Source organism: Acomys minous (assembly GCF_964271855.1).
Source record: "Acomys minous genome assembly, chromosome: 11".
In the NCBI taxonomy this organism is placed as follows: Eukaryota; Metazoa; Chordata; class Mammalia; order Rodentia; family Muridae; genus Acomys; species Acomys minous.
Genome location: NC_140492.1, coordinates 37,388,354 through 37,410,578, shown reverse-complemented (window position 1 = coordinate 37,410,578; position 22,225 = coordinate 37,388,354). Strand labels below are relative to the sequence as shown.

The 22,225-nt window shown below is 38.9% G+C and overlaps 1 protein-coding gene across 1 annotated transcript in view; it reads left to right on the top strand.

The window, feature by feature from the left end:
• The window catches only part of TOMM70 (translocase of outer mitochondrial membrane 70), a 35,746-nt gene that overhangs the window by 2,823 nt on the left and 10,698 nt on the right, over positions 1–22,225 (top strand). The window contains exons 2-6 of the mRNA XM_084801244.1: positions 12,950–13,123; positions 14,689–14,815; positions 16,456–16,565; positions 17,997–18,145; positions 20,517–20,724. Of these exons, the coding sequence (XP_084657370.1) occupies positions 12,950–13,123; positions 14,689–14,815; positions 16,456–16,565; positions 17,997–18,145; positions 20,517–20,724 (768 nt within the window). The remainder of the gene's footprint in view (positions 1–12,949; positions 13,124–14,688; positions 14,816–16,455; positions 16,566–17,996; positions 18,146–20,516; positions 20,725–22,225) is intronic.

The following is a 22,225-nucleotide window of genomic DNA, read 5'->3' as shown; positions in this document are numbered from 1 at the left end:
GGTTCTCTCCTGTGGGGAACTTAAACAGCACATTTCTAACTAGGAATTACAATGTTGGGGGAACGGTGATCTTTGAGAACTGAGGATATGTCATTCTAGATTGGCCTGTCCAGCACTGTTATTTTGATGAGGCCAGTTTATCTCACTCTCATCCTAGTAGGCTAAGAGGATTAAAATATTGAGTCCCTTTAGTTCACCCAGCGCTAACAATGTTAAGCCAGAGTTTTTAGGATGAAAGCCTGGCCCTGGCAGCTCCAGCAAGCTATGTGGGCCACCCAACCCCAGGAAGCCAGTTACAGAGATAAGTAATAGTAAAAGGCAGAGATTTGTTTAGTGCAGCCACATTGGAAAGAGGAGTGTATAGAAGGTTCCAGTAACCCCCAAAGTTTGTTTTTAGGTTACTCACAAGAACTTCAAGGTTTAAATAGAGGGAGAATCTGGGCAAGAGGTATGCACAATTAAGCAGCTCTGGTCAAGAAGTGGTGTGGTTGGCCTCTGCCTCAGGTCTGATCCTGCAGGAGGGGTGTGGAGGGCTCAGTGAAGGGCTCCCAAGGGGATTAGGCTGCTTCCTACAAGATGATTACCTGAGTTCCAGGGCGTGGTGGGCTCAGCATTCAGGGTAATTACTCTCATCTGAAGGGTGCTCTGCCCTCTGAAGTTTTGTTCTTCCAGGAATCCAAGGTGACTTGGGGGGGGGGGGGGGGAAGGCCAATGACAATGGCTTAGCCTCTGTGCAGTTAGTTGAGCTGAAGGTAACAGACATAAAATGAATACAGACTTAAGTTTTTGTCCTACTATTCAGTTACCTTTTGTGCCAAAGTGAGACATTTAAAGGCATTTTTAGCAAAAACAGCTTCTAAGTGCCTATTTCAGAAGTGGTTTGATTGAGAGTGCCAGTGAAGGTGGTTGTCATGATTAGCTATTAGTTATTGTTAGTGTTCCCATATATGATATTTATACATGTGAAAGTTTCATATATGAAGTTCCTATTTAATTTTAATCTGTAATAGTAGATAAATGAAAGTTACATAAAACTTCTTAGTTCTATAGTAGTCATCAATAAGATTGAATTAAAAATAAGGGGAGCTGGCCAGGAGAGGAGGCTCAGCTGTTAAGAATGCACACTGTCCTTGAAGAAGACAAGAATCTGATTCCCAGCACACATGTCTGACAGCTCATGCCTATCATTCTGGCTCCAAAGGGATCCGTACCTCCAGCCTTCAAGGCTATCTGCACTTGGGTGTGTGTGTGCAGATGATTTAAAGTAAGAGTAGTTTTCAATATAAGATTTGCTTGAGCGTTACACTGTAGTTTTAGGCACATCCCCTATTCCAGCCGTGCTTGTACTATGGTTCTGAAAGAATTAGTAAATTCTCATTTAGAATTTAGATTTCTTTAATTTCCCTTTTCAGTATTGCAGTATTGTTTACAGCCGTACTAATGATTTTCATGTTTACAAATGGCTTATAGTTTTTATAAAGAATAATTTTGATTGACCTGACTTCTGTTGAATTGTCTGTAACTTGAACTGCTTTAAAATGATTATTACATTTGTTCCAAAACAAAACTTGAGTAAAACACTTGTATATACCATTTTCTTACCTTACCATGTAGAATTTAAGAATGTGTTCCTGAAATCTTGCTTGGAATTAAAGGCGACATTACAAATCTTCATACTTTTTAATGGATATGTATACTCCTAGCTGTCAGTAAGCAATACTTTTTTTTTTTTTTGGTTTTTGGAGAGAAGGTTTCTTTGTGTAGCCTTGGCTGTCCTAGACTTGCTTTGTAGACCAGGCTAGCCTCGAACTCACAGTGATCCGCCTGGCTCTGCCTCCCAAGTGCTGGGATTAAAGGCATGCACCACCACGCCCGGCTTAACAATACATTTTTATGGCTGTTTTTTACTTCAGACATTTTAAAATGATTTTCCTTAGTCATTATGAATGTAACTGACTGTTCATCCTAATTTATATATTACCTGTGGTTAGAGAAACTCCTTTGCATTTGAATAGATAAGCGTTTGTGCCAGCTAAAGGAAAAACTAGGTTTCTGATGCTGTGTTATTTCTCCAGGTGAGCAATAACTAACTACGTTTTAAGAGAATTAAGGAGTCAGAAAATAAATGTCTTTTCAGGGTTCAGTGTTAGCAGATTGAACGGAAAACCTTTTTAGTTTTGTCTTTGGACTTACGCTTGCCCAAATGTAAAACGAACTAGTGATAGATGTTTATGTGTGTGATGTGGGCCATATCCACTTACTGCTATTTATGTTGGTTTTAAGTAATGAGGATTTCAAGATAATCATTAAAGAAAACATCTGACAGTTTATAGTTTAAGCATTAAACCATATTCTATTTAAGCAGTTGTAAAATTTACCAGTGTTCCATCTTATCCACTAGTTTTTTTTCAAAATTGAATTACAGATTTTCAAAACTGGATGATTGCTTATTTTATCCATGACATTTCTCACTCTAGATTTGAGCTACCTCAAATGACTTAACTACTGCACGCTAAGCCTGACATCCAAGCTTCACTAGTAAATGTGCATTAGTTTAGTAGCAGTATTGACTTCATAAATTTATTAATTTCATAGTTACTTTTTATTCAGTTATGCTTTAAATTCAATGTTAAGAGAAAATAGCTCTTAACAGTTGTAATAGTTATAATGTTCAAGGTTTTTAAGCCATTATACAAATATCCCACATAAAGTGTTTGGGAACCATAATTGTTCTCTTTCCCTAAATTTCTTTCTTTAGTTTTTTATTTTATTTTTACTTACGTGTTTGTGTGGGTACAAGTATGGTTATACGCACATGAGTGAAGGTGCCGCTGGAGCTGAGGCTAGACGCGTTTGGGAGTCGCTTCACATGGGTGCTGCAACAAAATGCAGGTCCATTAAAAGAGCAGTGGTTTCTGCTCTTAAGCTGTCTCCACCACCACACCTAACCCCTCTTTTTTTTTTTTTTTTTTTTTAAAGGCAGTGTCTCGCTGTGTAGCCCTGGTCAGACTCAGAGAGCTTGAGTTGGCTTCCCAAGTAGTGGGATTAAAGGCATACACTGTCAGGCCTAACTCTAGTCACTTAAAAAAAAATTATCATGGATTGCCGGTGACACTCCTATTATAATTAATACTTTTCTTAACATTTAGTAATATTTTACCCTGCCCTCTTAATAACTTTTTCTGTTGCTAAGACACATATTTCTCATTTTATCTTTTTAAAATATCATTGATTATTAATATTATCTCCAGTCTCTTCTCCTTTTTTTTCTTTTAAAAACCTTTAGGGTTCTGTTTTAAGAATTCTTACATACTCTACCAGTTCCATGGATGTTAGCCAGACTTTTCACAAGGTCTAACTTAAAGGACTCTTCAATTGTCTTACAAGTATTTTAGTCTCTTCTCTTTCCTAATCATTTCTTAGTTGGAATGTCACACAAAAAGTCCCAAACAGAACCTTAGGTGTCATCACTGTCTTTTTCTCCATGTCTAATCAGTGAATAAAAGCAGGAATATCATGTCTTAATCCCCATTGTTATCATTTCTCAGCTGAGTAGCTACTGCCATTTATTTATTTATTTATTGTTTTTAAATTACAGTCAGCTCTGTCCATGTTTCCTGCATCCTGCGTCCAACAAATGGAGGATCATATTGGAGCCTGGGGGGACTTGCACAACTATTGAACATGTAGTTTATTTTTCTTACCATTCCCTAGACAACAGCACAGTAATGATTTACATAGCACTTGTATTGTACCAGGTAATGGGTATCTAGAGATGATTGACAGTACACAGGAGAGGGCTGGACGTTCTAGCTTGGTTGGTAGAAGGTTTGGTTACCTTAGCTTACACAAAGCCCTTAGTTTGATCCCAGCACTTCATGACAGCAGGTGTGGTGTGTGCTGATAATCCTAGCACTCAGGAGGCAGAGGAAGGAGCACCAGAGGCTCATGGTTCCACTGCATGTTAGAGCAGAAATGTGTGTGTGTGTGTGTGTGTGTGTGTGTGTGTGTGTGTGTGTGTGTGTAATGTGTGTGAAGAAGAATCTTAAATTTGAATTCTATACCAACATATCAATATTAAACTTATTTTCCATCAATATACAAAATTCTATACTAATGAATGAAAAATAACATTTGTGAGTAACAAGGCCTTAAGTTGAGGAGTAGATCCAATAATCTACTTTTTGTTCTATCCTCCCTATATATTTCTGTATCTCCCTTTATTTCTTTCCAGCTCCTGTCTCCTTATCTAGAAGGTACTAGAGTTTATTTCTGCTTTTGATACTTGAACCTGTTTACTCTGGAGTCTGCTCTATTTTATTTTAATTTTCGTTTTTGCTTGTTTGTTTGTTTTTTGTTTTTTTGAGACAGGGTTTTATTTTGGTTTTTCAAGACAAGGTTTCTCTGTTATCTTGGCTGTCTTGGACTGGCTTTGTAGACCAGGCTGGCCTGGAGCTCACAGCGATCCTCCTGCCTCTGCCTCCCCAAATGCTGGGATTAAAGGTTTGCACCACTGTGCCCGGCCCGATATTTGTTTCTTATTTGACAAATTTTAATGCATAGTCAAGGTTGTTGAAGAGAGAAAAGACATGTTCGATGCTTTTCATTGTTTCCTAAATGTATAGCCTGAGGTACTTGCTTTTGATTCTGTTTTACCCCATTTGTGTGTGTGTGTGTAGTTGCTGTTCCTTGGACTGATTGATAATGTTGTCAGCTATGTGTTTCCTCTTTCTTGGTTTTGGATTTTCTAAACAAGGTGTCTCTGTGTAGCTTTGGCTGTCATGGACTCGTTTTGTAGACCAGGCTGGCCTCGAACTTACAGAGATCCCAAGTGTTGGAATTACATGGGTGTGCCACTGCACCTGGCACTTAAGTGTTTCTTATGTAGATTCGAATTTCAGTACTTGATTAGTTATAATTAATTTGATAAGTGGCCATTTACTTGTTTTCTATACCAGCGTGTAGCATGTTCCTTCAGGATTAAGACTACCCTGTTGGTTGTTGTATAACTGTCTCTGTGCCTAAAAGGATTGGAGCTAGGGCTAGCCAAATCTATGACGCTTGAGTGCCTTATTTATGTGTGTGTGTGTGTGTGTTTGTATAAAGTATACATCATACTTTATATGATACTCATGCTGAAGTCATCTCGACATTTCTGTAATACCTAGTGCACAGTAGATGTTAGGTAAATATTTTTGGAATAATAAAACAAAAGTATGTATGTGTAATACAGATTCAAGGTCTGATGCAGATCCATTTTAGGCCTAATATATATCAACAGCATATATGTCACAACATATGCCGACTGCAGGGTTCTTTGTTGTTACTGTTTTCTCCCTTGAATAGTTTCATTCCACAGTTTGTTGGATTCTTGGATATGGAGGGCCAAATGTGTAGTGATGAATTTGGGGCTTGGAGAATGTATGGCTGAGAAGGTAATGTGCTTACTGATCAAGTATGAGCTCAGATTCCTAGGCTCTGTGTAGAAGGCAGTTGTAGACCCTCCCACTGAGGGAGCAGAGGCAGATGCATCCATCCTGGGGGCTCATTGGCCAGCCTGTCTAGGCAAAACGGGTATCAGGTTCAGTGAGAGACACTGTCTCCAAAAATAAGATCGAAAAGCAGCTGAGGGTGATACCCCAACATCAAACACACAACAGAGTGAACTAAATTATACTTTCCTGGCAAAAAGAAAAAGATTTTATTGTGCTGGTGGTTCCATCCGTATGGAATAAGTCTGTAGTGAGCATCATACCTCATTGTTTTCCTTGTTCAGCTCCAGTGCATAAGCATCGGTTATTTTCTTTGTTTAATTTTGTTTTGTTTTTGGCTTGTGTGTGCAGGCAGGCAAATGGATGGGAATTTAAGCATTCTTTTGATGAAGATTCTTAGTTTTCATAAGGCATCCTTCATAAATACAAGCCAGCTATGCCATCCATACAGTGTGGAAGGAACATGTTGTTAAGTCAAATCCGTGGAGCTTGAATTCTGCCTTGGGCATATTTTTAATTTTGTCGGGCCTTTATGCATAGAATGGGACTGAGTGCACGTGTTTAGGTGCACTTCTTATGTCTTTAGGATGGAGCTCTTAAGAACATTTCATAAACAATTTTGACAGTAACTAATAACTTGCTTCATGCATCATTTCCATGATCCTCTCTTAAGTTTTGGATCCAGACATTTGTTGGATTGATTTATCAGAATCACATTGCCACAGCTGCTGCTGATTAGTCATTGTGAGGATAAGGAACTTACTCAAATCCGGGGTAGAAAATGCTGAATTTTGGAATTTTAAGTAATTGGTAGTATAACATGATGGGGCAAAGAAACATCCTTAGTTACTTGTGTTCTCTCCAGTATTTACAGAGATTAAATGTATGTCCTTGTATTGCCCTCTTTGAGGAAAGAATACATATGACTTAGTCTCTTCAAACTGTATTCTTCTAAGGGACTGAGGGGGTTTTATTTTGTTTTGTTTTCCTATTTATTTTTATGCGCATTGGTATTCTGCCTGCATGACTGTGTGAGGGTGGATCTAGAGTTACAGACAGTTGTGAGCTGCCATAAGGGTGCTGGGAATTGAACTCAGGTCCTCTGGAAGAGCAGCCAGTGCTCTTAACCATTGAGCCATCTCTCTAGCCCTTTAGTTTTGTGTTTTAATACTAAATGAGGATTGCCAAAGTGGCTAAACTGCCACCATTCTGATGGTTATCAGGTGATGTTGTATGGGCTAGTTTGTGGTGAGATTAATGTTTGTGTGTGTACATGCACACACACATGGCTGTGAAGGTTAGAGGTCAACTTTGGGTTTCATTTCTCAGAAGCCAATCTACCATGTTTCTTTTCTTTTTTTCTTAAGATTTATTTTTTATTATTATGTATACAAGTGCTCTAGCTGCATGTACACCTGCATGCCAGAAGAGGGCATAGATGGTTGTGAGCCACCATGTGGTTGCTGGGAATTGACTTGGGACCTCTGCAAGAGCAGCAACTACTCTTAACTGCTGAGCCATCTCTCTAGCCCATCTACCATGTTTCCTAATACAGGTTCTCTCCCTGGGACCTGGGACTCTGATTACACTAAGCTGGCTGGCCAGCCAGGAAGCCCCAGGGAGTCTCCTGTCCCTGACTCCCCACTTCTGGGATTACACAAGTGCCAGCATGCCTTCTGTGACTGAGCCACCAAGATTAATTTTCTTTAAACCTGCCAGAGTTGCATGTGTAAGGCTAGGATGTAATGAAACTCAATGTGATAAAAGACTCATACAAACGTAATTACTAAGTTTATAGCACTCCAAAAAGACTACCAAAATCAAGTTGCTTCCAGTAATGTTAAGTGACTTTGTGGTTTCCTCTAGTAACTTTGGTAGCTTTTCAATAGACCAGTAGGCTACATTAAAAAACTGAACTAGCTTCTCATGGTGCTCCCATTATGTTTGAGATCTTGTCTTCACCTCTCATTTGTGAAAACATTTTCAAAATTGTTTTGAGGTGGTGTTTTTTCTAATTCTTATTTTAATTCTAAAAGTATTTAGTGTAACTTAAGAGAGTAGACAGTGAAGGAGTTACCTTTGAAAAGTAATACAAAAAAGCTTTCTGTGGGGTGGAATTAAAACTCCTTGTATTAAAACAATGATTATAATGTTTATTAAGGTCTTCTCTTTTTCCCTCAGTACATTTAATTTTTGCCTGAGGAGCCTAGTTTGGGTGTGGCACAAGGCTAGTGTCTGTTGATTTCTAGTTTTTTTGTGATAAATTCTATTGTGTACAAAAAGGTAGCTTTTCATTGCTATGTTGTGTTGCCATTTTTCTCTGCATTTTTGTTGAGGAAAAGCTATGGGTCAGAAAATAATGGGAGTTGAGGTAATCAGAGGGGTGAAATGATGTTAGTGGACCTGCTGCTACGCCCAGTTGTAGTTAGGTGGCTGTCCACAGTGGAGAAGCAGAGGGATCATAATGGGAGAGCTTGCTAGTTCGTTTGTCTATGTGATCGTATTTTTCAACTCTGTCTTGAGAATACCATTTATTTCCAGTACTACAATAAGGAAATTAAGTAGACTTAAGAAATCAGGATAATTTTATTTATTTATTTATTTATTTATTTTTATTTTTTTGGTTTTTTGAGACAGGGTCTCTCTGTGTAGCCTTGGCTGTCCTGGACTCGCTTTGTAGACCAGGCTGGCCTCGAACTCACAGCGATCCGCCTGCCTCTGCCTCCCAAGTGCTGGGATTAAAGGCGTGTGCCACCACGTCCGGCGAAATCAGGATAATTTTAAAAGGAAATTATTATTATAAAATTTAATGAGGGGCTGGAGAGATGGCACTTGTTGCTCTTGTGAAAGGACCTGGGTTCAATTATTAGTGACTAATAACCATATCTTATTCCAGTTCCAGAAGACTGATAACTTTTTTTTTTTTTTGCCTCATGTGGTGCATAGACATACATGCATGCAACACACCCATACTCTTAAAATTAAATAGCCAACTGAGAATCAGTTTGTGGGGCTTAGCACATTTAGACTCTGTCCTCTTTCTTAGAAATCTGTACCCCTTTGTCCGGATTCTTCTCCATCTTCTGCAATCCCAGCTCCAGCTGCCCCTCCCCACATTCTGTAGTTTTGTTCAGACTTAGACGTTAGTGGTAGGAAGAGCTCATTACCTACTTGTCCCAGTGAACAGAAAGGGTCTGTGCTTTGGCCAGTGAGTGCTCTTTGTATTTAATCTGGAAATCTGTAGTTAAAATACTGAATAACTGAAATATGCTAATAGTTATGCCACATTTTTTTCTACATAAATAGCCCCTAATGCTTTAGGGTATTAGGTAAGCTTCTGGTGACTCAGAAACAATGAAAATTTACTGTGCTAAATAATGTTTTTTTTCATTTTTATTTACTATCAAAGGCAGTCAAGATTATTTATTTTAAAGTTTTATTAAGCACAAAGATCCATAATACAAATTGTACCTTTGTCAATAGGACTATGTTCCATCTGCAGCTTTTTATAAAGTGTTGTACAGCTCCCGTTCTTTGGTGTTATAGCAACTTTGATAGTGCCTATTTTTTCCTTTCTAAGATGTTGCTGTGTCATTTTGCTTTAAGCCATCTATCTAGGTAGCATTTACTTTTACTTTTAAACAATTTGAAAATTAATCAGACTCACCTCTTCACATTTTTTATTGTTGCTGATTAGTGTGATGACTGTGGCTCTTGTACCATTCTTCCTTCTTGTTTAAAATCCCTTGTTCATCTGCTCTAGGTTCATTTTAGCACTAATACTGTAGTATGCGTCTGTGTTGTGTTTAACTTCAAGCACTAGTTTGTCAAATTACAGAATTTTACATTGAACGTCTTGCTTCAGGGCTTTGAGATTATTGATTATTAGGAACTAATGTTGACAGTTTGTACCTGACTTGTTATTTTTCGTCTATGGGTAATCTGATTTTCTTTTCTACTTAAATATTTTTTGGATTTTTGCTGTGAGTTTCAGCATAACATATTTTTTTGTTTTGTTTTGTTTTGTTTTTCTGTGTACCAGAGCCCTAGCTATGCTGTACTTGCTTCATAGACCAGGCTGACCTTGAACTAACAGAGATCCACCAGCCTTTGCCTCCAAGTGTTGGGATTGAGGCATGCACAACAACAACCATCAAGCATAATGTGTTGGAGTGTGTGGTGTTTGTTTTTTAATATTTTCTTATAGTCTTTTAAACTATGTCTTTACTTCTATAACCTTGCTGGATAGAGTTGGAACTTATTTTCTTCAAACTTCTCACCCCTGCCCTGTTTTCACTACATTCTGAAAGCTTCCTTGGTTACACCTTGTACTTAATTTGTTCCTTAGCTGTGTGTGTTGTAACACAGCCCCTTTTAAATTAGTTATAATAATTCTCTTTTTTCCCTTTCAAGGTGTCTAATTGAGGATTGTAGGCATTTTGTAGTTCAGTAGTAGAACTTGTGCTTTGCAGGTAAAAGGCCCTGAGATTGGCCCAGCAGCTTCTCCACATCCACTCTCGTTTGCAGTTCAGTTTTGTTTGTTTGATTGCTTGATTTTTGTTTTCTATTGGATAATAGTTTTCTGTTTGAGTTGGGTGACTCTCTTCGTGCATTGACCTTCTTTCAGTGTTAGCAGTTCTCTCTCCCCTCACCCCACCTCCCCCTATCCCCACCTGTCCTGGACTCACTTTGTACATCAAGTTGACCTCGAATTCACACAGATCTGCCTGCCTCTGCCTCCCGGGATTACAGGCATGCACCACCGCACCTGGCTAGCAGTTCTCTTTGTGTGGTGCTTTGGAAAGAGGACCATCCTCCCTTCAGGATGACACAGCCATATTGCAGTCTGACTTGTGCTTTTTTTCCAATAGAGAAAAGGGGATTAATGAGGCTAGCCTAAGTGCAAGCCAGCCAGCTATCACCCTGATGGTTGTCTTCCAAATGCCACACAAGGGGTTTCTTCTTCCTTCCTTCCTTCCCTCTTTTTTTTTTTTTTTTTTTTTTTGTTGTTGTTGTTGCTTTGTTTCTTTTTTCAAGTCAGGGTTTCTCTGTGTGGCTCTGTCTATCCGGGAGCTTGCTCAGTAGACTAGGCTGGCTTCCAGCTCATAAATCAATCTGCCTCTGCCTCCCAAACACTGGCATTAAAGGCATGTTGGTTCCAGCATGTTTTCATAGTCCCATGAATATGCCTCCCACCCAAAAATCGTAAGGTTTTAAGTAAGCTTGTGTTTCGCTGCATTCCTTGCTATCCTAGGATACTTGAGGACTGGGCTGTAGGTGGGATATTTCTATAACCTACTTATCTTTAAAATATGTTTCATGGTTGCTATCTGACTTATACTGGGAAGCTTTTAGAGGCTGAATAAATCTATTGACAAATAGAAGATTTTTTTTAAATACATTTTTATTAATTTATACATATTACATCTCAGTTGTTAGCCCATCCCATGTATCCTCCCATTCCTCCCTTCCTCCCACTTCCCCCCTACTCCCCTCCCCTCCCCTAAGTCTGTGTCTGAGGGGGACCTCCTCCCCCTGAATATGCTCATACGGTATCAAGTCTCTCCTTGGTGACCTATTATCTTTCCTCTGAGTGCCACCAGGCATCTCCGTCCAAGGGACATGTTCAAATATGGGGCACCAGAGTTTGTGTGAAAGTTAGATCTCCTTCTCCACTCAACAGTGGAGAATGTCCATCGGCTAGTCCGGGTAGGGGTTCAAGGTTTACTGCCTATTTTTTCCTTGGCTGTTGCCACAGTTTGCAGAGGACCCCAGGGCCCAGACTCGCCTATAGTTTTCCAGGACCCACTGGATCCTTCTATTTCCTCTTTCTCCCAGGCTTCTCACACCTAAAGTTTCAATAGGATGTCCTCCCCTCTTACCCACTATTCTGGTAGGTACAGTTTTTCATGGGGACGTACACCTTGGACTAGTGTCTCGATATAAGTGAGTATATACCATTTAGCTCTTTTTGCTTCTGTGTGAACTCACTCATTATGACAATTTCTAGTTCAATCCATTTGTCCACAAATTTTGGAAATTCCTTGTTTTTAATAGCTGAGTAGTATTCCATAGTGTAAATGTACCACAGTTTCTTTATCCATTCTTCTATAGAGGGACACATAGGTTGTTTCCAAGTTCTGGCTATTATGAATAAGGCAGCTATGAACATGGTTGAGCATATGTCCCTGTTGTGTAGTAGTACATCCTCTGGGTATATTCCAAGGAGTGGAATAGCTGGGTCTTGAGGAAGCCCTATTCCCATTTTTCTGAGAAAGCACCAGATAGCTTTCCAAAGTGGTTGTACTAGTTTGCATTCCCACCAGCAATGCAGGAGTGTTCCTCTTTTTCCACACCCTCGCCAGCATGAGGTGTCAGTTGAGTTATTGATCTTAGCCATTCTGATGGGTGTAAGATGGAATCTCAGTGTCATTTTGATTTGCGACAAATAGAAGATTTTTATTCATCTATTAATTTGTGTTCTTGGTTCCTTTTAGCCTACATCTTGGTTTTAAAAATATATATATTTCTTGTTAGCATTGTCTAGCTTAAATTGTTTAGGTTATATTTTTATGTATAACAGTTTGAGTTACACATAAATCCTTCTTTGTACACTGTACTAGAAATAACAACAACAACAACAAAAACCTACCACTATGGCGATGCTAAAGAAGAGCAACAGAGAGTAAGCAGGAGCTTGCTAGCATGTGGGAAGCCCTGGATTTGACTCCTAGTGCCTCCAAAAGAAAACAGAATGGTAGAAATGTTTCCAACCATTGTCAAAGTCCTCTGGGGCGTATAAGGGATCCAGCTTGACATGACCCTATCATCTTGGTGATAACGACCCTTGCCTGCCAGAGTTGCCTTTACTGTGACATAACCAGTCAAAAACACAATAATAATTCTGAGAGAGGCCAGTTATTGTTCTCTTGGCTTGCTCTACCTACCATTGTCTACCCCTTCTGCTTTGGTGTAAGGATCCTTCTTGCTACTGCCCAAAATAGGAAGTTCAGGATCTCAGGATCTGTTGGCCTCTTTTTTTTTTCCAGTTGTTGCTATTTGCTTTTGAATCTTGCTCTCTAGCCTACATTGGCTTTGAACTCTTGCCTTAGACTTTTTAGTGCTAGGATTACAAGTTTGTGCTACCACACTCAGCTATGGTGACTGGTTTCATAGACTTGAAACTAGATTTTTCCAAAACAAGGGGTTTAAATTATCTCAGCTGAGAAACAACCCATATGGTTGGCAAAATTAAAATGAGCACTTCTAATGTCAGAAATGATAGAGAGATGATACATTAATGTGTTAGTCTTTGGTGGGAAAAGTCTATAGTGGTTTTGAAGTGTAAACAACAATCATACCTTCCCATATTCTTTCATCAACTTGTCTTATCACTGTGGTCTGAATTTATTCGTGAATGTCAGTCAGTTCTTAATAGTTGTTTTCTCTCATTTCAGAGCTCTCTGGATAGAGCCCAAGCAGCCAAAAACAAAGGCAACAAATATTTCAAGGCCGGAAAATATGAGCAAGCCATTCAGTGTTATACTGAGGCTATTAGTCTGTGCCCTACTGAGAAGAATGTAGACCTTTCTACATTTTATCAGAACAGAGCTGCTGCCTTTGAACAGTTGGTATGTATTCCAGGTTATTTCCTCTGTTTGTCTGTTTAAAGTTTCAGTTAATTCTACTCAGATCTAATGCATTTTCTGAGGGAGATTTGAAATTTTAATAATTTTCATTTCAGTTCTATATATTTTAATAAAATCAGATAATTCAGAGGTTAAAGTTTTATAATGATTCTGCCCTCCACAACAGTTTGAGACTACTTGTTCATTTTTGGTCTCTGTGTCTATAACATGCCAACAGAAGAAAAAGATGAGTTCCTTTTACAGATACTGTTTGTGGCATGCTTTTGTTATTATCATGTCTTGCATAGTTTTTAATATTAGTATATCCAATCTTTCATTAAAGACTGTAGTTTTGTATGCTTTTATGGAAGACTTATGCATGAAAACAGTGGAAAAGAGGATGTTATAGGTAAACTAAGACATGTACTTACTCTGAGATGAGCATCTGGTGTTTTAAAAAGTAAGTTTCTGAGTACAGAGAAATGAAAGTGGAAGTAAGCAGGGACCAAGTCAGGAAAAGCCTGTAGGCAATGAGTTTAAACTTGAGCCAAGTGTTACGGTCTATTCCTGTGTTCTCAGTACTTAAGAGGTAAGGGATCATGAGTTGATGGCCAGTGGGGGTAACATAGCAAGACCTTGGCTGAAGAAAATGAGGAATAAGTGAAACAAATGAATTAGCAATTGGTTCTGAGTACAGTGCAAGTATTTAAGGGATTTTGGCAGGGGAGGAATATCATCAAAGATTTTTTTCCTACTGTTCTATCAAGAATATATTGGCATCAGAAAGGGTGACAGGGAGACCAGGTAAGTATATTGTTGCCATAGCCTACACAACACATAAAGGAAAGCTGAAAAATAGCAAAATTTGCTATTGTGTTGGGTATGGAAAGTGAAGACAAGCAAGAATTTTAATAATTTCAGGGTGGAGGAAGAGAGAGACAGCTAAGGAGATAGTTAACACACATTTGCTAGCTGGCTAGAGCTAACGTAAATCACCTGGGTTTTAGATGTTATTTGAAGCCAGACAATCACATAGGGAGGAGAGGTGAGTCTTTGGAGATTTCTGCATGTAGCAATCAAATATAAGGAAGTATTCAGCCAAATAGAGAGAGGGGGCAGCCAGTAATGTAGTGGGTAGCAAGTCAGGCGGCAAGGTGGACTAATAGCAAATTGCTGCTAAGTGGGGTAGTATAACTATAAGGAGTAACAGTCTGAGCATGAGTCCTTGTCAGGGGATGGTTCAGAGGAGAGCTGGGGTTTGCAGAGAAGGAGTAGCTGAAAGAGTAAAGGTTGTGGCGAAGGTGTGGATCCAGATCACCAGTGAGAAAGGAGAAAAACTTGCTGTGGGCGCAAAGCCACAAGTAGGTTTAATGTAGAAAGAGAGCCTATTTTTAAAAATCTAGGATAGTGTCTTTATTTCATATGAGAGGGGGGGCGGGAGAGAAAGGGAGAGAGATTGGTTGAGATTTAGTATATTGGAGCTATTAGTTTGGAAAACTCAATTCTGATGAACAGTTCTGTTTTCAGTGTAACTTTTTTTCTTTTTCTTTTCATGCTTTCAATTACAGCAAAAATGGAAAGAGGTGGCGCAGGATTGTACAAAGGCTGTTGAACTTAACCCCAAATATGTGAAAGCTCTCTTTAGACGTGCAAAGGCCCATGAGAAGCTAGACAATAAGAAGGAGTGTTTAGAAGGTGAGGTGTGTCTGTGTTTTCATAGGAAAATGCCTGTGAAACTGCCTCGTGAGTGCAGAAACCGGCCAGTTGTCTTTCACTATTAAACTGTTCCCCACTTGAGACTTTGTTCTCTAATTTAAATTAAAGTTACTGGTACATAAGTTCTATCTCAGTTTTCCATTGTGAGGTATTTATTTGTTTGTTCACTGGGTTTTGGGGGCCAGGGTCTCTCTCTTCATAGCCTTGACTCTCCTGGAACTCACGGTGTAGTCCAGCTGACATCGAACTCACAGAGATCTACCTGCCTCTGCCTCCCAAGTGCTAAGACTAAAAGTGTGTGCCACCGTGCCCAGCCTCAACTCAGGAAGTATCAATGGGTATTAAGTCTAAGAAAATCAGAAAAGTCGTTTTAGCAGGTTAGTGTTGACACATTTTTACTGATTTATTGTATAAATGTGAAATAACTTGGAGATGAGTCATTAAGGAAAATACTTTTTGCCCTTCATATTTTCAGATATTATATTACATGATTGCAAATTTTATAATTGCTATAAAATATCCAAGTGGAATTGTCATTCTCAGAAAATACTACAAATGTTCTTCTGCCTCTAATGGGCCATATCTGCTTCCAAAACTGCAATTAAAGTATAGGTCACAGGCTTTTAAAGTTCGTTTTTCTAAGTGATGGATCGCTAAACCAAAGTGTAATTTCTACAGTCTAAAAGTACTTTCAGTACATGTCCACATGTCCTTTATAAACATCAGTAATAAAATTTAGCCATAATTAGTCTTTTAAAACTTTTGTGGGTTGATACCGGGAAATAAAACTCAGGATGTCACATACAGATGGAAAGCATAGTTTCCATCACTGAGTTGAGCCTAAAACGCTTTTTTGGGTTTTGTTTTGTTTTGAAAGGAACGAGTTCTTTAAAAGGATGAGGATATTTCAGGTCATGTTAGAAAATTTAAAAGTTTTGTGATGTCGTGTGATGGTTGAAAAATGTTTTTAAAGTGGGAGTGCTAAGTTTTGGACTAGACCTTGGAGTTATTAGCAGGTAATAATTGTCAGAGAAGAGGTGATTAGAGTTTTAGATCAAAGAAATGGAGCGAGAAGTGAACAGTGGCATTATCCTCAGCCAGAGTTCGCTGACTGGCTTGTTTGGAAGAGCAGGGGTGTGGGGTTGTGAAGAGTGGATCTTAGGAAGAGGGGTCACGGCTGTTACTGGAATATTTTGAATAAAACTGGCATTTTGAGGGGGATTGTGAGTTCTGTGGCAAGGTAGTTTTGGAGACAGAATAACTCGAAGGCCTTTAAAAAGCTACATATGAGGCGAGACAAGAGGATTAATTGGGTGGCAGCATAGCAAGGTGTGAGAGTACCGTGTCACTAGTCAGAACAGAATATTCTGGATTCCTTGTATTCTTTGCTACCTACAGAATATTAGAGCATTGAGAGACATCAGAAAGTAAACAGGATTAAGCCCATTCATTTTACAGGTGAAAAACAAACCCCACCAAAGTACAGTTTGACAATTTCTTGAAGAAACAGTCCCGTCTTGCTTTGAGTTGTTTGACTTTTATAGTTTATTTGTATCTTATTTAATGCTGTTGGCCATCCTCACAATAATTTCATAATTCAACTTTTCATTCATTTCCAGATGTCACTGCTGTGTGTATATTAGAAGGGTTCCAAAATGAACAGAGCATGCTGTTAGCTGACAAAGTTCTGAAACTTCTTGGGAAAGAAAATGCCAAAGAAAAATATAAGGTAAATTACTGTCAGTTGGTAATAGTTCAGTACTGCGTGAAACTGGAAATACTGTGTATGATAACAATTGAAATTAGAACTTAGTTATAGAACTTAGATTCTTATAGCATATCCATTCTCTGTGAGTCTAAAACTGTACGTAGAGAACATAATTCATTTTATGAATTAGGGACTGTCACAAAGTAGCCCAGAGACCAAATCCAGTCTGCTGCCTCTGTTGGCCGCTTGCAGATTGTTTGGGGCTACTTTTGTGCCACTACAACACAGTTGAGTGATTTTCCAAGTATGCAAAGTCTGTGTAGTATACAGTGCCTAAACTGTATGCTACCTGATCTTTTGTAGAAACCTATTTGCCAACTCCTGCTCTGTAGCATTAGTTTTTAAAGGTAAACCTTTTCTGGTGTATAAGACAACACCCAACTTTAATGTTAACCTTTCCATTTAAAATACAGAGTTTGCAACCTGAGTTGGCTGCACAGGGTGTGCATTGGAAGAGGGGTAGTCTTATACAGTGAGTATATTCCAAACTCTATATTTAACTGGAAAAAGTAAAGTTGGAGGTCATCTTTTATGCTGGAAAATATGGTATATCAATGGACATTAGTCACATAGTTTAATTTGACAATTAAACAAAGTTTTGTGCCAGAGCATTGGACACAAACACATGGTCCCAGATCTCAGCTCTTATAATTCAAGCACTTGGGAGAAAAGAGTAGGAGGAGCACCACAAATGTGAGGCCAGCCTGTGTTACAAAATGAGACCCTCTCTTTTTAAAAGAGGGAGGAAGAAAGGGCACGGTCCCTTCCCTTAAAGGGTTTCATTTTAATGGAACACATGTTACTAAGTATAAAAGACCTAATATGGTTAACTAAGGGAAAAGTAAGGAGAGTGCTGGAAGAATGTCAGCTTAGCTAAAAATCACCAAAGATGCACTGCTGAGTTTCAGGAATTTTAAGGCAGTTGTCCCGTTTTCCTTTACTGATGACTCCATTTTCTCCTAAGCTGATGTTTGTAACTAATCTCTACAGCTGGGCTTAGTTGGCAGGTGCCTATAATTCAGTTACAATAGGATTACAAGTTAAAGACCAGCCAGTCTGTATAGAGTGAGACCCTTTCTCAAAATGATACTTAGCAGGTTTCTTTAGCATAGGCTTTCATGTATTAACTTGTACTGTGAATCCAAGAGCAATAGAACTAACTGTGTTAGGGCTCAGAACTTTTTGCCTTTCACCAGTAATTCATTATGAGATTCTTTAAAATTACCTCTGAAACATGTTAGATTCCCAGTCTTATTCTGTGGCTTAGAGCTTAATATTGTTATTTAATATGAAAAACTACTTGTCATAAGTCATTTTATTCTGCATTGTACTTGCTTCTTTGATTAGAGCTTTCTCATTTTAAAAAGAAGCTTTAACATGATTGAATTTCAGAACCGTGAGCCTCTGATGCCATCTCCACAGTTTATTAAATCTTACTTTAGTTCTTTCACGGATGATATAATTTCTCAACCAATGCTTAAAGGAGAGAAGTCTGACGAAGATAAAGACAAGGAAGGAGAAGCTTTAGAAGTAAAAGAAAAGTAAGTATGCCGAGCACAGTGTTTGCCGGATGGGCTTTGGTGCCAGGAAATTTTGCCTGGAGCACAAATAGGTTCACAGTTCATGTACAGATGTAACTAAACATAACCTTAAATTGTATATTATTAATTATTATAGAGATACCTCTCTAACAGATGTCTATTATTTCTCTGGTACTTAAGATTTTTTTTTTCTTTTTGTCAGAATCTACCCTGCTTTTTTAGTCTTAGTGAAATTTTCAAGAAAACACCCCTTAAGTGTCAATTGGTGCAGGTGGCAGACAATTTGAATTAAGAGTGCTACCTTAAATTATATGTAGTCCAAATTCCAGATGTTTTAAGCAGGGTAATTTGTAAACTGATGAATGAATGCTTAGGAATGGTATAAATTTTTTTTCTACTTGTCCAGGACAGTGATAATCTTGTGCTTGATAATATAGAGAGCTGAAATCAAAGGACACGTGCCTTTATGGCTGGAGACCTTGATAGATCTAGCCTGTTCATATTTATCAGTGCTGGTGGGTTCGGTTAGGGTAACTCCGCCCTGATGTGAGGTAGCAGTGTTACTAATTGGGTGTATATTAATGTGTGTGGAAGGAAGGGAAATGCTGTTCCCTGCAGTAAAGCAGAGCTGAGTTTTCAGGAAATGTGCATAATTACAGCAAGGTGTGTGCATTTTAACTGATATATACTCTAAAGTCCTGGTTGGGAAATGCCTGTTTCAGATGTCACATAACTTTAGGAACAGTGATACAGAAACAGTAAACAGTCCTCATCCCGTAAGAATTAGAGGAAAGTTAGTCACCTTCTGTGAGCTGTGCTGAGAGATGACAGTGTGAATCAGAAGCACAAGCGCTCACAACTGGAACCACTGCCGCAGCTTGTAGTTTGTAGTTCAGTCTCTGAGCCTCAGCGCTGTCATCACCATCATCATCATCATCATCATCATCACTGCAGCAGCCTGTAGTTTGTAGTTCAGTCTCTGAGCCTCAGCGCTGTCATCATCATCATCATCATCACTGCAGCAGCTTGTAGTTTGTAGTTCAGTCTCTGAGCCTTAGCGCGTCATCACCATCATTGTGAGGAAAGCAGTACTTCTGATCCTTAGCCGACTGGACTATTTGAAGATGTAGTGCCCTGTATAATCACCTCCCCTGTCTTCAGTCTGATTTTAATATACTTGCTCCTGTTTTCTTGCCCTGGTAATCTGAACAAAATAGAGAATAAAAGGTTAGTGTGAAGTTAGAAGAATTTATAGTTTTTCTTGTAAGTCACACACTAGTTTTCTCTATCTAGAGTAGAAGAACTGAAATGAGACATTGTTCTTTAACTTGCGGTGCTCTTTAATACAGATGCTCTCAAAGTTATGAGGGGTCGTACCCCTATACATACATTATAAGTTGAAAATATGTTGTCAGATGTGCAGTTACTTTAATACATAACCCACTGAGTAACATAGAGAAGCAGTTATTTACCCTTATAACCCTGTGAATGCTTGTGAGCTGTGGCTTGCTGGACAGGAGTGCACCACATGTCTCTATTCCAAGGCAAGATGTCATTTTCACATCATGTTAATGTCCAACTGTCATAGATGAAATGCCTTAGAAGTCGTTTAGTATACTTTTTTCTGTCAGAAACCTCTTCAGTAAGTACCCCGGGTAGCAGTCATCATTGTAGGAGAATGTTGTAGCTGAGTGGTGGTGTGGTGTATGCCTTTAATCCCAGCACTCAGGAGGCAGAGACAAATAGATGTTTGAATTCCTGGCCAGCCTGGTCTATAGAAGAAGTTCAGGACAGTCAAAGATACACAGAGAAAGAAACCTTATCTCCAGAACAAACAAACAACAACAACAAAAAAACATACACACACACACACACACACACACACACACAAAAAGAGGAAGAAATGTTATATTTACTTCATTTTAAAAAGAGGTTGTTCTGGGGTTCTGTAGGATAGCCTGTTGGGTAAATGTGCTTGCCTCACAAGTCTGCCTACCTAAGGTAATTCTACTTCTACTTTTTAAGGTGGAATATTAATCTGTTTGAGGCATTTACAGGTTTTTACTTCATCTTTCTTCCTTACTTGGTCCACTCTACATAAAACAGTGATCTGCACAAAACACGTATCTGGCCACTTCTTTTGCCTTTATTGTTGTCTGCTTCCGTCCTTGTTCTTTTAGCCTTTAAACAGCTGTTGAGTAGGCAGAAAGTAAGACAAGGCCCTCATCCATGTTACAATTAGCTCACCTCACAGTAGCTAATGTTTGAGTCTGGGTAGGAGGAAAGGATATTTCAGAGTGCCATATGTGACACGTTTTAGCATTTGGTCTTTCCTCAGTGATTATTTTCCTATGTTTGTTTTCATCTTCAGTTCTGGATATTTGAAAGCTAAACAATACATGGAAGAAGAAAACTATGACAAAATTATAAGTGAATGCTCAAAGGAAATAGATGCTCAAGGCAAATACATGGCAGAAGCGTTACTACTGCGAGCCACCTTCTACCTGCTCATTGGCAGTGCCAATGCGGCCAAACCTGACTTGGATAAGGTCATCAGTCTGAAGGAAGCCAATGTGAAGGTACAGGCGGAATGTGTGTGCGTGTGGAAAGCTAGAAAGCTAACAGGGTTACTTGTGCAGTTGCTGGGCCTGACACCTCAGCGTCTCACTAGCAGTTCCTTGAAAGCTGTTTTTTATTTTAAGGAATCTGCCTTTAATAATACTGTGTAGTGAGTCTGAAGCAGTAATATTTATCTTCAGGTAAGAAAATAAACAACTTTTTTCTACAGCATTTAGTACTGGTAGAGCCCACTCGTGGCCATGGCGTAGTGTCTGGATAGTAGTGACAGCAGGTGGTTCATGATACTCTTTCTAAGCACTAAAATCCTTTTGAAATTAAGTCTTGATACTGAAGTTACCCTGCACATTTTTCCTTAATCTCTTTGCACTGATTTCCTAACAACAAAAACTATTCTATTCTGCTATAAAGTCTTTATTGCTGCCTTGAAGAAGCAGTCAAAGTTCATGATCGTGACTTTTAGCTTTAACAGCAAGGAGTAACAATATCTACTGTACTCCGTGTATAAAAATTACCTCAAAACGAACCAGAAACCTAAATGTAAGAACTCAAAGCAAAACTCTTAGAAAAACATAGGAATAAGCTATTAGTTAGCTTGTATCAGGAAGGGGCTTCTCAGATAGGGTGCCTAAAATATAACTTCAGAAATGAAAAGCGTGCCAGCAAAATGGCTCACTAAAGAACTTGCTGCCACGGCCACCATTCAGGTCAATCCCTGGTGCCCACATGGTAGGAGACAGGACGGACTCAGGCAGGTTGTCCTCCTGTGGCAGAGGCTCTTCATGCACACAGTAAATAAGTGAGTGGAAGAAAGAGAAGAGTAACAGCTTCTGGGCCAGGCATGTGGCTTGTATTTGCATGGCTGAGGCTGGAGGACCACTTTAAGCCTGTACTCGACAGAATGCTATGAGAGAACTGAGAACACCTTCCACAGAGGGAAGAAAATAGTCATGAACTGTTTATGTGCTATAAAGGCTTTGTAATCAAGAATAAACGCTTAGAACCCAGCACTGAAAAGGAAACCTAATTTTAAAATGTACAAAAGTTGTGTACATTTTAACTCCCCAAACAAAGAATGTTCTACAAATGACCAGTGGCAGCATGAAAAAAGTGCTCCTGTCCCATTACCTGTTAGGATACTGTCAACCAGAACTTAACTGAAGTACCCCTTCTTTCCTATTAATGATAATTATAATTATTAAAAAAATTTGAAAGCACAGAAAATAAGACTTTAAATAAAAATACATGGGTTGTAACAAATACTGGTAAGGATATAGGGAAATTGGAACCATGTGTTGCTGCTAGGAATGTAAAATGATAAAGATTCTTTAGGAACCAGTTTGGCTAATCTTCAAAATGTTAAAACATAAAGTTGCCATGTAATCTATGAATGCTGCTTCCAGAGAATTTAAGGCATGCACACACACACCTGAATATTCACAACAATATTAATCATGATACTCAAAAGGTAGAAATAACCCATATGTTCACTACCTACACTGA